General features: G+C 46.6%; 1 protein-coding gene across 4 annotated transcripts in view; it reads right to left on the reverse strand.

Moving 5' to 3' along the window:
- Nucleotides 1-3,858: 3,858 nt before the first annotated feature.
- The window catches only part of APBA1 (amyloid beta precursor protein binding family A member 1), a 239,041-nt gene continuing 227,980 nt past the window's right edge, over nucleotides 3,859-14,919 (reverse strand). For all 4 annotated transcript variants that reach the window (XM_009456701.5, XM_001138890.7, XM_009456702.5 and 1 more), the window contains 2 exons: nucleotides 8,831-8,971; nucleotides 3,859-7,709 (listed from right to left, as the gene is read on the reverse strand). In XM_009456701.5, coding sequence (XP_009454976.1) covers nucleotides 7,638-7,709; nucleotides 8,831-8,971 — 213 coding nt within the window. In that variant the 3' untranslated portion in view covers nucleotides 3,859-7,637. The remainder of the gene's footprint in view (nucleotides 7,710-8,830; nucleotides 8,972-14,919) is intronic.

Genomic DNA, 14,919 nt, shown 5'->3' on the forward strand with positions numbered 1-14,919 from the left:
CTTGTTCCATGCTTTTATATTTTATTTTATTTTATTTTATTTATTTTGAGATAGGGTCTCGCTCTGTTGCCCAGGCTGGAGGGCAGTGTCCATGCTTTATTTTTTCTGCAGAGCACTAATTACCAACCAACTGCCCTCCTCCTGCCCACAACTAGAGATGCAAATGATTTCTATTTGGTAGAAAGATAACCCTAAAGGTTATAATTGTATTGCCTTAAGGACATTAGCCAGTTTTGTTTTATTTTATTTTATTGTTGAGATGGAGTCTCGCTCTGTCACCCAGGCTGTAGTGCAGTGGTGCAATCTCAGCTCACTGCAACCTCCGCTTCCTGGGTTCAAGCGATTCTCATGCCTCCGTCTCCCATGTTGCTGGGATTACAGATGCCCACCACTATGCCTGACTAATTTTTGTGTTTTTGGTAGAGGTGGGGTTTCACCACGTTGGCCAGGCTGGTTTCAATCTCCTGACCTCAGATGATCCACCCACCTCGGCTTCCCAAAGTTCTGGGATTACAGGTGTGAGCCACCATGCCCAGTCGCAACCGGTTTTACTTCAAACCTAGTAATTTTATTCTAACATTCTTTTTAAAATGTCTATAAATACTTAGGTCCTCCAAATACTTTTTGGACCAGCTTTACCATCTTACTTGTTTCATCATTAATGATTAATAAATCTCTGATATGTGTTCATTCCATCTTTGTTATGGGAGTTATGTTTTTTAACTTTTAAAAAAGTATGCATTGGCATCTAGAAGTTTTTCCCAGGGGCTAAAATCTGCTTTTGGATAAAATTCAGTACATCAGTAGTTTAGGACTTCGGGTGTTTGGGGGCGACCTGCACTAAGCCATGCAAGTGCGTGCAGAGCCTCTTGAGTTGTGGCTCCCGTTGGTGTACCCAGGGGGTCTGGAAATTCCAGGAAGCTTATGAGGACCTGGATCTGCTGGGCCCCAGGAACGGCCAGTACTTCCTCAGCAACCACTATGCGCCATGCACATTCTGAAAGCTTTCTATGTGTTAGCTTATCCTCACACGGTCTCCCTGAGATAAACACTAGTTTGCAGATGAGGAAACAAGCTCAGAGGGTTTAAGGAACTCTGAGGATCACAGTTTAAGCAAAAATTATAGAAGAAAGACCTAAATAAAGTGGTTCTATGTGCATCAAGGTGGTTAAATGGTTTTTTTCTCTAGTTCTGCAATTTCATCTAAGATCAAAGCCGAGAGGGGGAAGCTAAGGTATAGTCTATGGTAGGAGCAGCCTTGCCCGTGGGGGCAGACCACACCCACACAGGCAGATACCATCCATCAGGGGACTGTGGTCTCCTGTGGGACAGACAGACTTCCAGGGAGCTTGCTGAGAAGTGCCAGTTCAAAGACTAGACCCTCCCACCAGCTGTCTTCCCACCGTCATCCTGGTGATGTGAGAGGGGTGTTGTCATTGGCGGGGGATGGGTGTAGAATTCAGGAAAGGAGCTACTTACTCGCCACTCCACTCTGGGAGGCAAGGGAATATTGACCTCAAGTCGAGGGAGGCAAATCCCAAGAGCATCACTGTGAAGGCTGGGGGCCTGTGCCCTCCACTTGCCTCCCCACACACTGAACTGGGTGCTGGTAACGTCTTATCTACATGTGGCCGAGGGACCGGACCAGCAGAAGGTGTGGCGCTGTGGGTGGTGAGAGAGATAATAGGAAGCAATGGCTCTGCGATGGGCAGGGGAGAGACAGCCAGGGGTGCCCCTCCCTTCCTCTGAGGGTGAGGAGGATGCTTGCTGGATGCTTCAGGAGCTTGCTGGCTGGGGAGATGGTGGCTGCAGGCGGCTGGGGACACAACCTGTGTGGAAGAGGTGTGCACTTTAGAGGTGTGCACAGATTGGTACCAGTCTGTGGCCTGTTAGGAACTGTGCCACACAGCAGGAGGCGAGCAACAAGTGAACAAAGCTTCGTGTGTATTTACAGCCGCTCGCCGTCGCTGGCTCACATTACCACCTGAGCTCCGCCTCCTGTCAGATCTGCGGCAGCATTAGATTCTCATAGGAGTGTGAACCCTATCGTGAACTGTGCATGCGAGGGATCTAGGTTGCAGGCTCCTTATGAGAATCTAATGCCTGATGATCTGTCACTGTCTCCCATCAGCCCTAGAAGGGACCATTGAGTTGCAGGGAAACCAGTTCAGGGCTCCCACTGAATTATACAGTTCACCATAGAATTGTGAACTGTATAATTATACAATTCTATGGTGAATTGTATAATTATTTCATTATATAACAATCAGAGAAATAAAGTGCACAATAAATATAATGTGCTTGAATCATCCCCCTCCGTGGCACCCGGTCTCTGGAAAGACTGTCTTCCATGAAACTGGTCCCTGGTGCCAAAAAAGGTGGAGACTGCTGCTTTAGAGGACTGTGGCTAAGGGGTCAGCTGGAAGATGGGGCCCAGGGCTCAGGGACCCTGAATGCCCAGTTGCTGCCAATTGTTTGTCTTCATTGATCTCCTGGTCAGTGGACCAGATCAGCAGAATGAACCAGCAAGGCGAGGACTGTGACCTTCCCAAGGGCAACTCTTAATGTAGGGGAACCTCTGTGCACCTCCTGCCCATGCCCCTTCCCATAAAGGGACTCAAAGAAGGAGACAGGGACGGAGGGAGGGAGCTGAGAGCAAGTCCCGCTCTCCTAGGCCAGTGCTCAATTCCAGTCTGGGGATGGGGAAGTAGGGCAGACTGATTTGAATAAGAGATGTGGTTTGCAAATCAATGCAAGAAAACCAGGAAGGAAAACATTATAAGAACCAAAAGAGACCCAAAAGTCTAACGCTGAGTTCATCCATGTGCGATGACAAGCCTGTCCCAGGTGGGTGCAGGTGGGAGTTGTTGGAAAGCTGAGCATAAGTGCTTGAACCCTCTGTGCCCGTTTCCTCCTGTATAAAATGGAGACAATGATAATACAGGAAAAGCTTCTACCTCTTAGAGGTGTTGTGGGGAGTTACCAAGTTCATCTCTGTAGGATGCTTGGCACATGGAAGGTACTATAAAGACTAGCTGCCATTCTTCAAATTGTGACTTCCCCAGACACCAGTTCAATGTGCTTTCTTCCCACTTGATTCAATGGCAGCCGTCTCGGTGGTGGGACACTCTGCTTGCTGTGAGGAGGATGGAGGAGAAGGGGCTCCTCAGGGCCAGGCCACAGGACCCTCAGGGTAAGGCCCTACCTCCATGTTCAGGGCTTTCAGCAGCTACGAACCTGAGGGGGCTGCAAAAAGCTTTGCAGGGAAGATGGGGGAGGGGTGTATGCAAAGAAAAAGCTGACAAGCAGTCTGCTTTGAACAGGGCTGGACACTCTGTGTTGGGGAGTCCAGGGCCCCCAGCATGCCCCCGGCAGCAGGGAGGGCATGCCTGGCAACCTTCGAAAAGTGAATTTCCAAAGAGCACCAGGAGGAAACCTTCCAGAACCTTCTCACAGAACCTTTGGATGGGCCTCTCAGGGCACTGTTTTCCACTGTCCACTTAGATCTTAGTCCCTTACAAAAAGGTACCTCCCTTATGGGAGATGACTGAGGTGGGGGAGAATTAATTCCTGTTTTCCTACCCTCATGGAGGACGTCAAGTATGAAATCCAGAGAATTTCTCTTTCTCCAGTTCAGTGTGCTCAAAGGAGACCCACAGGACTGGAGGATCAACTGGGACAGGAGAACAGAGCCTTTCTTGTCTAAAACCAAGTCAGTTCCACAGAAAAAAAGCTCATTTAGAGAACTCCTGGGCTCTGGGCGCCTATAGGGTGGGCAGGAGCTAGTCTGTTAGGGAAAAGACAAACTCATCACATGATCCCAAGCCTTCCCTGCAACAAGAAGACACTTGGCCAGGCCAAGAGGTGAAGTTCTTGTTTATTGTTGCAGCAACTCTTATACAGACATTAGCGTTCAGTTAAATAAAGGAAGATAGCACAGTAAATACATCACAACCCCAAACCGGATGACTGTGGCCACGGGACGGAGGAGGGAGGGAGGGACCAGTGACCAGACTGTCAAGGAAGTACATTCAGTGGGTGTGCGGTGTCCACATTCCAGGCTCACGTGTAGATATATTTTATTTATATATTTATTTATATTTATATATAGATCATTTTGTGTATACAAAGAACGATATTGTTACAAATACAATACTATACTTCTCCTGACGCTTTACAATAAGCTCTATTTCACTCTCTTTACAGAACAATAGTACAAGTTCATACTCTAGGTGCTGTGCTAAGTATGTACAAGAAATGTCATTCCCACACAGTCCTCACACACTGCCTTGATGGAGGGGAAGAAAGATCGAGTTGTGTGCTCAAGTCGACCCAGGCCAGGGAAGGAGACACATGAAACTCAAACCAATGGGTGGCCTGTGAATGCGAGTAAACACATCTAAGGAGGGGCGGCCCCTGGTTGTAAACATTTGTAACGGCTACACCACTGGGTCGAGGGACCCGGGAAGGGCTCTGTAGATGGTTTTCATCCGTGTGTGGGAGGTGTTGGTGCCCACAGGGTGAGGGGGGCAGAGGAGTGATGGGGGAGGTAGTAGGTTACTCTGGGACTCCCTGAAGGCAGTGTTGATGGGCAATGTTCAGAAAGCAAACCCGTGCGCAGGGACCCGGCACCCCTGCGATGCACTCCTAGGAGCCCGCTCTGGCGAGGGAAGGTGTCGCTGGAGAAGTGGGCTCCAGGCATTGGTCTTTGGGGGTTTCTTCCTCTCATGAACCCAAGGCTGATGGTGGCTCCCTGAAATGCTCACATTGGAGAAAAGGCAGATGGGTTCTGGTGCCTCTGCCTGGACCCGGAGGGGGAGGTGAATGTGGGAGTCCAACCTCAAAGCTGAGCCACCAGCATGCCCTGGTGGAGCAGCCACAGCAGCTCTGTGCCCTCACAGCTTTTGGGAAGGCTGCCCTGTACATAGCCTTCCCGTTACAAGGGGTATTCAGATATTTACATGTATAACTATATATACTGGGATGACAGAAGGGAAGACCACCACTTCTCTTGGGACTTTCAAAAAATCTAGCGACTTGCTTTTAAGACTGTGGCTGCTGAGGTGACCATACCTAGGCTCACTCCCTTGCCCCAGTGGTAGTGGGAAAAAGAACCCACTTCAGCTGGGTGGACCTGTACCGAGCTCCAGCAACTTCCACTCACTGGGTGTGAAGACACACCTGGATTAACACAAAAGAATGTGGCGGAGAAATCTTCTCACTCTAATGTTACAATGTCAGTCCTCTAGGAGAGCTTGCAGAATTGGCTTTTTCAGCACCTCTCAAAGTTTACAAGGTTTTTGTGCAATAGGAATAGAAAGTATATTCTCTCCTTGAGGTGAACATACATAACCGTTATGTGCAGGTTGTACAGGGATGCACTACTGGAGTTCTGTCCCCTGGCCAGTCATGGGCGGGCCTCTGTGGCACTGCCCAGGTGCCTAGGGACAGACAGGCATGAGCCCCTACGATGATTTTCCGAGGCTCCTGATGCCTGAAATACCACCAGTAACACTTCATTCCTGTTCTATCCACTCTTATTGGCAGAGGAAAGATGAACTGGCTGATGACTCTTTAGTGTCTCATTGTATCACCAGATACTCTACAGCAAATGGAGAACCCTGGCCATGGTTCCTTCCTGGTCCTCACGTTTGTGATGGGTTGACCTTGAGGCTGGTCTCCCAGAAACATTCTGTAAAGCATCCTTCAAAGAAGTCCTGGGGAGCTTTATGGCCCATCCCAGAGCCCCTGGCCCCACCGGGTGCCACTCTCTGCAGCAGCAGAAGTCCCTTTCCCCCCAGGGCACCTGGACAGCCAGCGGCCTCCCTTCCTCAGGGCTCCTTTGTAACACAGTGAAACTGAGAGTTCCACTGCTCGCTCCTGTCAAGCATTGAGCTTCCCTGATTCTAAGCAGAAAACTCAGAAGATGCAGAGATCTCGGGGAATTGATCACAGAACTCTCTGGTTGAAGTCTCTTGTCCCTAATCTTGTTATAGTCACTTTGCTCCCTCCTTAGAATCCCTCCATTCTCTCTATAAATACATGCTACCCACCATTTGCTCACTGAGTTCCTATTTCCATAGATACAACATAAATATCTCAGATGCAGAGAACAGGGACTATATTAATTACAAAATATAATAGTTTCTCTTCCCCTGTCTCTACTGAGGTCATGAATGAAACAAAACAAAAGCAAAGCCAAGTCACACCTCACATGAAAACAAAATGCTCTTTGGACCAAGTGAAAACTGGCTCAGAATTATAATATTACTAAAACATCTACACTGAACTGAGACGGAAGCATAAATATGAGGCACCTGATGAAAACACGGAACAATTCCACACCAGCCAAAAATGCTCTCAGGCCCACAAGGCAGCAAGAGGGTGTTTATGGACCACATCTGGGGATTCTGAGGCATAACTTGAGGTTGCTACTGTCTCCTTAATTTTGTGGTTTATGTACTATTCTGGCCTTTCCAATATCACATCTGCCTAGTGGCCCTGAGCAGAGAAGAAAGTTGGTCTTGCCTTGGGCCAGGAAACAAGACGCAATTGCACCTGCAGCTTGCCTTCTGGGGAACAGTCCCTCCTTCCCAGACTCCTGGGATGTGTGTTCAGCAGGGAGGGGAGTCCAGGAGAAGGATGCTTTAAGCCAAAGTGGTGCTGGAGGGGCTGGGCCTCAGCGCAGGGAGGGCAGGTCTCTCAGGATGAGGCTGAGCAGCCCCCGCCTGCCTGGCCACCTGCCAGGGAAGGGGCCTTCCAGAGAGGTGGGTTTCCAGGGGATCTGTGTGCCTAATCTTCAGCTTGTCTCACTGGTGGTGGGAGCAGGGAAGGGTGATATGCAAATAGGACTGTGTGTGTGTGTGAGAGAGAGAGAGAAGCAGACAGTACCTGCCTGTGTTTATCTAATGGTTGATAACTTGAGGACAACCTGGTAAAGCTTCAGATGCCCCATGAATTGCCAAGCTCTCTGTGACGCTATGATGTCCTTGCCCAAGGCAGTTATTTCCCCTTTTATCCTGGGGTGAGAAGGCTCGTATTAGAAAACACACATACGTTGAAAGTAGAACTAGCAATAGAAGAGGTTTAAGGTTGGCTCAGAGATTCTGGGAGGAAATAATGTATGGTGCCCCAACTACATGGCAGGCAGTGCATAACCTTAATGACGTGGGCTGGCCCTGGGTACTACCACATTCCCACAGATAAACTCAGAGAGCAGGGATCAGCAACTGGGTTTTAGGCACTGCTGAATCAGCTGCTTTGCTGCCCCGTGAGCTCCTTTTAAGAAGTCTGCACCTCCTGGGAAGGGAGGATTCTCCCTCAGGCAGTGACAGCCTACCCCCTGGACACACCCAGAAAGCCCTCCAGGATGGTCCTGGGTCAGTACCAGGTGGGTGCTGCCTGCTCTCCATCCTCAAGGGAGTGCATACAAAACTTCCCTGGTATTAAAAAAAAAAAAAAAAAAAAAAAAAGCAAATCGGAGAGAGTAAAGAGGTCCTTGTGGATTCTTCTCTTCCTGTGTAAAACCAAATGCTGGGCGCGAGAGGGGAAAGTCTCAGTGGACACAGGGATGCAGCACGAGAAACACAACCACGAAGAGGAGAGTCCTCCATGCATGCCACCGCGTGTGGCCACGGTCAGATGTAAACGGGCTGCTCCTGGGCCGTCAGCAGCCTGTACATCGCGGCTGGCATTGTCTTCATATGAATCTGAGGGTAAAGAACACACTTTAGTGGGGGCTGAGGCTGGGGGCTGGCTGCGTGGGCACTGCCCACGGCTGGCCAGAGAGGCAGTGCCTCTCCCACAGAGGGCTTTGAAGATACCCCCCTACTGCCCAGCCACCACCAGGGACCTGACCCAGGGTGGCCTCCAGGAACAGTGGAATCCACTGACTTTTTCAAAAGCTTAGGGGTGACAGAAATGAACAACAAAAACCAAGCAAGGCTTATTTCTCAGTCAAATGCTCTCGCTCTCACCAGACCCTACCCTTTTAAAAGCAAGAACTCTGAAAATGGAGGAAGGGCTCCAGGCTTCTCAGGGTACCTGCCTCCCTCATCTCTCTTGGCAGATGAGGCAAGGATGACAAATCAGCCCTAGAACAGCAGTGATGATTGATAGCAGTGATGAATGACAGCAGTGATGACTGACAGCAATGAATGACAGCAGTGTTGACTGACAGCAGTGATAAATCAATGACAGCAGTGATGACTGACAGCAGTGGTAACTGACAGCAGTGTTGACTGACAGCAGTGATAAATGAATGACAGCAGTGATAACTGACAGCACTGATGACTGACATCAGTGATGAATGACAGCAGTGATGACTGACAATAGTGATGACTGATAGGAGTGATGAATGGCAACAATGATGACTGATTGACAGCTGTGATGACTGACAGCAGTGATGACATGTCATGCCACACTGCACTGGGGTCACACCTCTGGAAGGCCACTTTGTTAATTTGACTTGAGTCTAAGACTTAAATCTTTTAAAAACATTTGGGGAGATTAACTGGGGAAAATGGAGGCAACTTAGGCGGCCATACAGAAAAGCAACAGAAAGCTGAGTGTTAAAAAGAGAAGGTGAGCACATCAGATGAAAGAGAAGGCTGAGGGTGATCTGATTCCATTTCATGGAGGAGCTCCCAGATAACTGCTTGCTAATGGGTTTGGCATTTGGTCAAGAGACAGGTCTGCTTGTTGGGGAGTGTTCAGGATTGGAAACTCAGGGAGCTTTCCTGGAAGGTCTGCTCAGGGCCACGGTGAGCATATGAGGCAGGGGCACCAGACGCGGCCCTCAGCACCACCCTCAGCCCCGGACCTCTCCTACCTCCCCAACAGCATTGGAGAGAATGTGGACGATCTTCTCGTGGGGGGTGGCCACGACGCTCTGTCCATTGATTTCAATGATCCGGTGCCCCACACGGACGCCTCCTCTCTCAGCTATTCCCCCTCGCATGAGGCTGCAGATCTGCCAGAGTCAAAGGCGGAGTTACCCTCATTGCAGACAGTGCGGTGGGGCTGGAAGGCCGTCTTTCCTGAAAGCCCCCTGCCCCCACACTCTGCTCTTGGAGAAACTGATATGGTTAGGCTTTGGGCATTTAACTCTCTTAGTGTCTTTTCACAAAAAAATAGGTGCCGTCAGCCCACATGGCCACCTTGTTCATGCGGCTTGCACAGAGACTGTAGCACATCACTGGTTTTTATGGCACACTGAATTCTACTTCTCATCCCAGCTGGGGCTGGGTAAAAAGGGCCATTTGGGTCTGTCGCAGAGTCGCCAGTGTTTTCAAACTGTCAGCCTGTGTGACACAGGTTAGTGTTAGTTCCCGTAGTCATGACTGGGACTCAAGCACTGAAGTGTTTAATGCCAGCAGACTGTTTTTAGGGTCACAATTGCCTGAGCCACCATGGGGCTGCAACTCCACTCTGTGTTCCAAAGTGTGGCTGGCTGGAGGGGAGAGACTCCTTCAGAGCTTCCCAATTCAGCGGCCCCTGTTCAAACTCCCTTCCCACAGAAAAGACAGTGAGGCTGGATTTTGTGATGGCACAGCCAGGTACCACAGTGACCCGAGGTTGCAGGCGTGGCTGATGGGCCCTCCACCCTCACCTCACACACACTACAAAATAACTTTTCCCAAAAGAGTAGGTCTGAATTTACTAAGTTGGCTTTTCATTCCAGACCATGCACCTTTATTTAAAAGTGGATGCAGACAAGATTGCAAGTGACATCTTGCAGCAACATGCTGTGTGATTCTGTGAGTGTGTGGCCCAGCTGCTCTCTCAGCTAGTCTGGGGTCAAAACATTCCTTAGGTGTTTTCCCAGTGGACCCACATGTGTTAACAACTCCTTGTTCATATCTGAACTTTTAATACAGTTTAACTATGAACAAAGCAAACAAGTACAAGTACAAACCAATGAAAAGATGATCTCAGAGCTAAACTGTAAAGAGTCACCCTAGATCCTCTCCTAATAGGCAAACTAGGCTACTCAGGTACAAAGAATGCAGGAAGTGGGGCTGGATATTTCAACTCCAAATGGGAAGTTCAAGGGTATTTCTAAACCTTAAAATGTATTTGGAATGATATTTTAATTACCTAGGCCTTTTTTTTTTTTTTTTTTTAAGACAGAGTCTTGCTCTGTCACCTAGGCTGGAGTGCAGTGGCATAATCTCTGCTCACTGCAACCTTTGCCTCCCGGGTTCAGGTGATCCTCCTGCCTCACCCTCCTGAGTAGCTGGGATTACAGGTGCCCGCCACCACACCTGGCTAATTTTTGTATTTTTAGCAGAGACTGGGCTTTGCCATGTTGGCCAAGCTGGTCTCAAACTCCTGGCCTCAAGTGATCTGCCTGGCTTTGCCGGAAGGCCAAGGTTTGAAGGATCACTCAAATACCAAACTGTTTGAGTCCCAGTTGTGACTGTGGGAACTGAGCCGGCCCCTGCACTGTACAGCCCCAGGCTTGGGAGTCAGCTGCTCTGCGGGACTCTGTGCAGCCAGGGTGGACAGTCCAGAGGCAAGGAGGCTCTTGGAGGGTGCATCCCAAACTCTCAAGCTGGCAGCCGGGAGGGCAGTCCTGCATGTCACAGAAACACTGGGTTCTGGGTGGGAATCTCTGCTGAAGGGACTCTGTCCAGAGAGGGAGCTGAGCCTCCTTCATCCACTCATACTCTTTCTTGATGGATTCCTTCAGGGAACAAACTGGCTTTAAAAAAAAAAGTCAAAGGCCCTGTAATACCAGCACTTTGGGAGGCAGAGGCAGGTGGATCACAAGGTCAGGAGTTCAAGACCAGCCTGGCCAGTATGGTGAAACCCCGCCTCTACTAAAAATACAAAAATTAGCCGGGCGTGGTGGTGCGTGCCTGTAGTCCCAGCTACTCAGGAGGCTGAGGCAGGAGAATCCCTTGAACCCAGGAGGTGGAGGTTGCAGTGAGCCGAGATCGTGCCACTGTACTCCATCTTGGATGACAGAGCGAGACTGCATCTCAATTAAAAAAAGAAAAAAAAAAAGGCCATGCTACATTTTTTTAAAGCATTCCAACAGATGTTTATTATTACTAAAATGTCCATTTTAATGTTTTTATTATTATTATTATACTTTAAGTTTTAGGGTACATGTGCACAACGTGCAGGTTTGTTACATATGTATACATGTGCCATGTTGGTGTGCTGCACCCATTAACTCGTCATTTAGCATTAGGTATATCTCCTAATGCTATCCCTCCCCGCTCCCCCAACCCCACAACAGTCCCCAGTGTGTGATGTTCCCCTTCCTGTGTCCATGTGTTCTCATTGTTCAATTCCCACCTAGGAGTGAGAACATGCAGTGTTGGTTTTTTGTCCTTGCCATAGTTTGCTGAGAATGATGGTTTCTAGCTTCATCCATGTCCCTACAAAGGACATGAACTCATCCTTTTTTATGGCTGCATAGTATTCCATGGTGTATATGTGCCACATTTTCTTAATCCAGTCTATCACTGTTGGACATTTGGGTTGGTTCCAAGTCTTTGCTATTGTGAATAGTGCCACAATAAACATACGTGTGCATGTGTCTTTGCAGCAGCATGATTTATAGTCCTTTGGGTATATACCCAGTAATGGGATGGCTGGGTCAAATGGTATTTCTAGTTCTAGATCCCTGAGGAATCGCCACACTGACTTCCACAATGGTTGAACTAGTTTACAGTCCCACCAACAGTGTAAAAGTGTTCCTATTTCTCCACATCCTCTCCAGCACCTGTTGTTTCCTGACTTTTTAATGACTGCCATTCTAACTGGTGTGAGATGGTATCTCATTGTGGTTTTGATTTGCATTTCTCTGATGGCCAGTGATGATGAGCATTTTTTCATGTGTCTTTTGGCTGCATAAATGTCATCTTTTGAGAAGTGCCTGTTCATATCCTTCACCCACTTTTTAATGGGGTTGTTTTTTTCTTGTAAATTTGTTTGAATTTATTGTAGATTCTGAATATTAGCCCTTTGTCAGATGAGTAGGTTGCAAAAATTTTCTCCCTTTCTGTAGGTTGCCTGTTCACTCTGATGGTGGTTTCTTTTGCTGTGCAGAAGCTCTTGAGTTTAATTAGATCCCATTTGTCAATTATGGCTTTTGTTGCCATTGCTTTTGGTGTTTTAGACATGAAGTCCTTGCCCATGCCTATGTCCTGAATGGTATTGCCTAGGGTTTTTATGGTTTTAGGTCTAACATGTAAGTCTTTAATCCATCTTGAATTAATTTTTTATAAGGTGTAAGGAAGGGACCCAGTTTCAGCTTTCTACATATGGCTAGCCAGTTTTCCCAGCACCATTTATTAAATAGGGAATCCTTTCCCCATTGCTTGTTTTTGTCAGGTTTGTCAAAGATCAGACAGTTGTAGATATGTGGCATTATTTCTGAGGTCTCTCTTCTGTTCCATTGGTCTATATCTCTGTTTTGGTACCAGTACCATGCTGTTTTGGTTACTATAGCCTTGTAGTATAGTTTGAAGTCAGGTGGTGTGATGCCTCCAGCTTTGTTCTTTTGGCTTAGGATTGACTTGGCAATACGGGCTCTTTTTTGGTTCCATATGAACTTTAAAGTAGTTTTTTCCAATTCTGTGAAGAAAGTCATTGGTAGCTTGATGGGGATGGCATTGAATCTATAAATTACCTTGGGCAGTATGGCCATTTTCATGATATTGATTCTTCCTACCCATGAGCATGGAATGTTTTTCCATTTGTTTGTATCCTCTTTTATTTCATTGAGCAGTGGTTTGTAGTTCTCCTTGAAGAGGTCCTTCACATCCCTTGTAAGTTGGATTCCTAGGTATTGTATTCTCTTTGAAGCAATTGTGAATAGGAGTTCACTCATGATTTGGCTCTCTGTTATTGGTGTATAAGAATGCTTGTGATTTTTGCACATTGATTTTGTATCCTGAGACTTTGCTGAAGTTGCTTATCAGCTTAAGGAGATTTTTGGGCTGAGACAATGGGGTTTTCTAGATATACAATCATGTCATCTGCAAACAGGGACAATTTGACTTCCTGTTTTCCTAATTGAATGCCCTTTATTTCCTTCTCCTGCCTGATTGCCCTGGCCAGAACTTCCAAAACTATGTTGAATAGGAGTGGTGAGAGAGGGCATCCCTGTCTTGTGTCAGTTTTCAAAGGGAATGCTTCCAGTTTTTGTCCATTCAGTATGATATTGGCTGTGGGTTTGTCATAGATAGCTCTTATTATTTTGAGATACATCCCATCAATATCTAATTTATTGAGAGTTTTTTTAGCATGAAGCGTTGTTGAATTTTGTCAAAGGCCTTTTCTGCATCTATTGAGATAATCATGTGGTTTTTGTCTTTGGTTCTGTTTATATGCTGGATTATGTTTATTGATTTTCGTATGTTGAACCAGCCTTGCATCCCAGGGATGAAGCCCACTTGATCATGGTGGATAAGCTTTTTGATGTGTTGCTGGATTTGGTTTGCCAGTATTTTATGGAGGATTTTTGCATCAATGTTCATCAAGGATATTGGTCTAAAATTCTCTTTTTTTGTTGTGTCTCAGCCAGGCTTTGGTATCAGGATGATGCTGGCCTCATAAAATGAGTTAGGGAGGATTCCCTCTTTTTCTATTGATTGGAATAGTTTCAGAAGGAATGCTACCAGCTCCTCCTTGTACCTCTGGTAGAATTCGGCTGTGAATCCATCTGGTCCTGGACTTTTTTTGGTTGGTAAGCTATTAATTATTGGCTCAATTTCAGAGCCTGTTATTGGTCTATTCAGAGATTCAACTTCTTCCTGGTTTAGTGTTGGGAGAGTATATGTGTCCATGAATTTATCCATTTCTTCTAGATTTTCTAGTTTATTTGTGTAGAGGTGTTTATAGTATTCTCTGATGGTAGTTTGTATTTCTGTGGGATCATTGGTGATATCCCCTTTGTCATTTTTTATTGCGTCTATTTGATTCTTCTCTCTTTTCTTCTTTATTAGTCTTGCTAGTGGTCTATCAATTTTGTTGATCTTTTCAAAAACCAGCTCCTGGATTCACTGATTTTTTTGAAGGGTTTTTTGTGTCTCTATTTCCTTCAGTTCTGCTCTGATCTGAGTGAGTTATTTCTTGCCTTCTGCTAGCTTTTGAATGTGTTTGCTCTTGCTTCTCTAGTTCTTTCAATTGTGATGTTAGGGTGTCAATTTTAGATCTTTCCTGCTTTCTCTTGTGGGCATTTAGTGCTATAAATTTCCCTCTACACACTGCTTTGAATGTGTCCCAGAGATTCTGGTATGTTGTGTCTTTGTTCTCGCTGATTTCAAAGAACATCTTTATTTCTGCCTTCATTTCGTTATGTACCCAGTAGTCATTCAGGAGCAGGTTGTTCAGTTTCCATGTAGTTGAGTGGTTTTGAGTGAGTTTCTTAATCCTGAGTTCTAGTTTGATTGCACTGTGGTCTGAGAGACAGTTATAATTTCTGTTCTTTTACATTTGCTGAGGAGTGCTTTACTTCCAACTATGTGGTCAATTTTGGAATAGGTGTGGTGTGGTGCTAAAAAAAATGTATATTCTGTTGATTTGGGGTGGAGAGTTCTGTAGATGTCTACTAGGTCCGCTTTGTGCAGAGCTGAGTTCAATTCCTGGATATCCTTGTTAACTTTCTGTCTCATTGATCTGTCTAATGTTGACAATGGGGTGTTAAAGTCTCCCATTATTGTTGTGTGGGAGTCTAAGTCTCTTTGCAGGTCACTAAGGACTTGCTTTATGAATCTGGGTGCTCCTGTATTGGGTGCATATATATTTAAGAGAGTTAGTTCTTCTTGTTGAATTGATCCCTTTACCATTATGTAATGGCCTTCTTTGTCTCTTTTGATCTTTGTTGGTTTAAAGTCTGTTTTATCAGAGACTAGGATTGGAACCCCTTCCTTTTTTTGTTTTCCATTTGCTTGGTAGATC

Source organism: Pan troglodytes, chromosome 11, assembly GCF_028858775.2.
Source record: "Pan troglodytes isolate AG18354 chromosome 11, NHGRI_mPanTro3-v2.0_pri, whole genome shotgun sequence".
NCBI classification, from domain to species: domain Eukaryota; kingdom Metazoa; phylum Chordata; class Mammalia; order Primates; family Hominidae; genus Pan; species Pan troglodytes.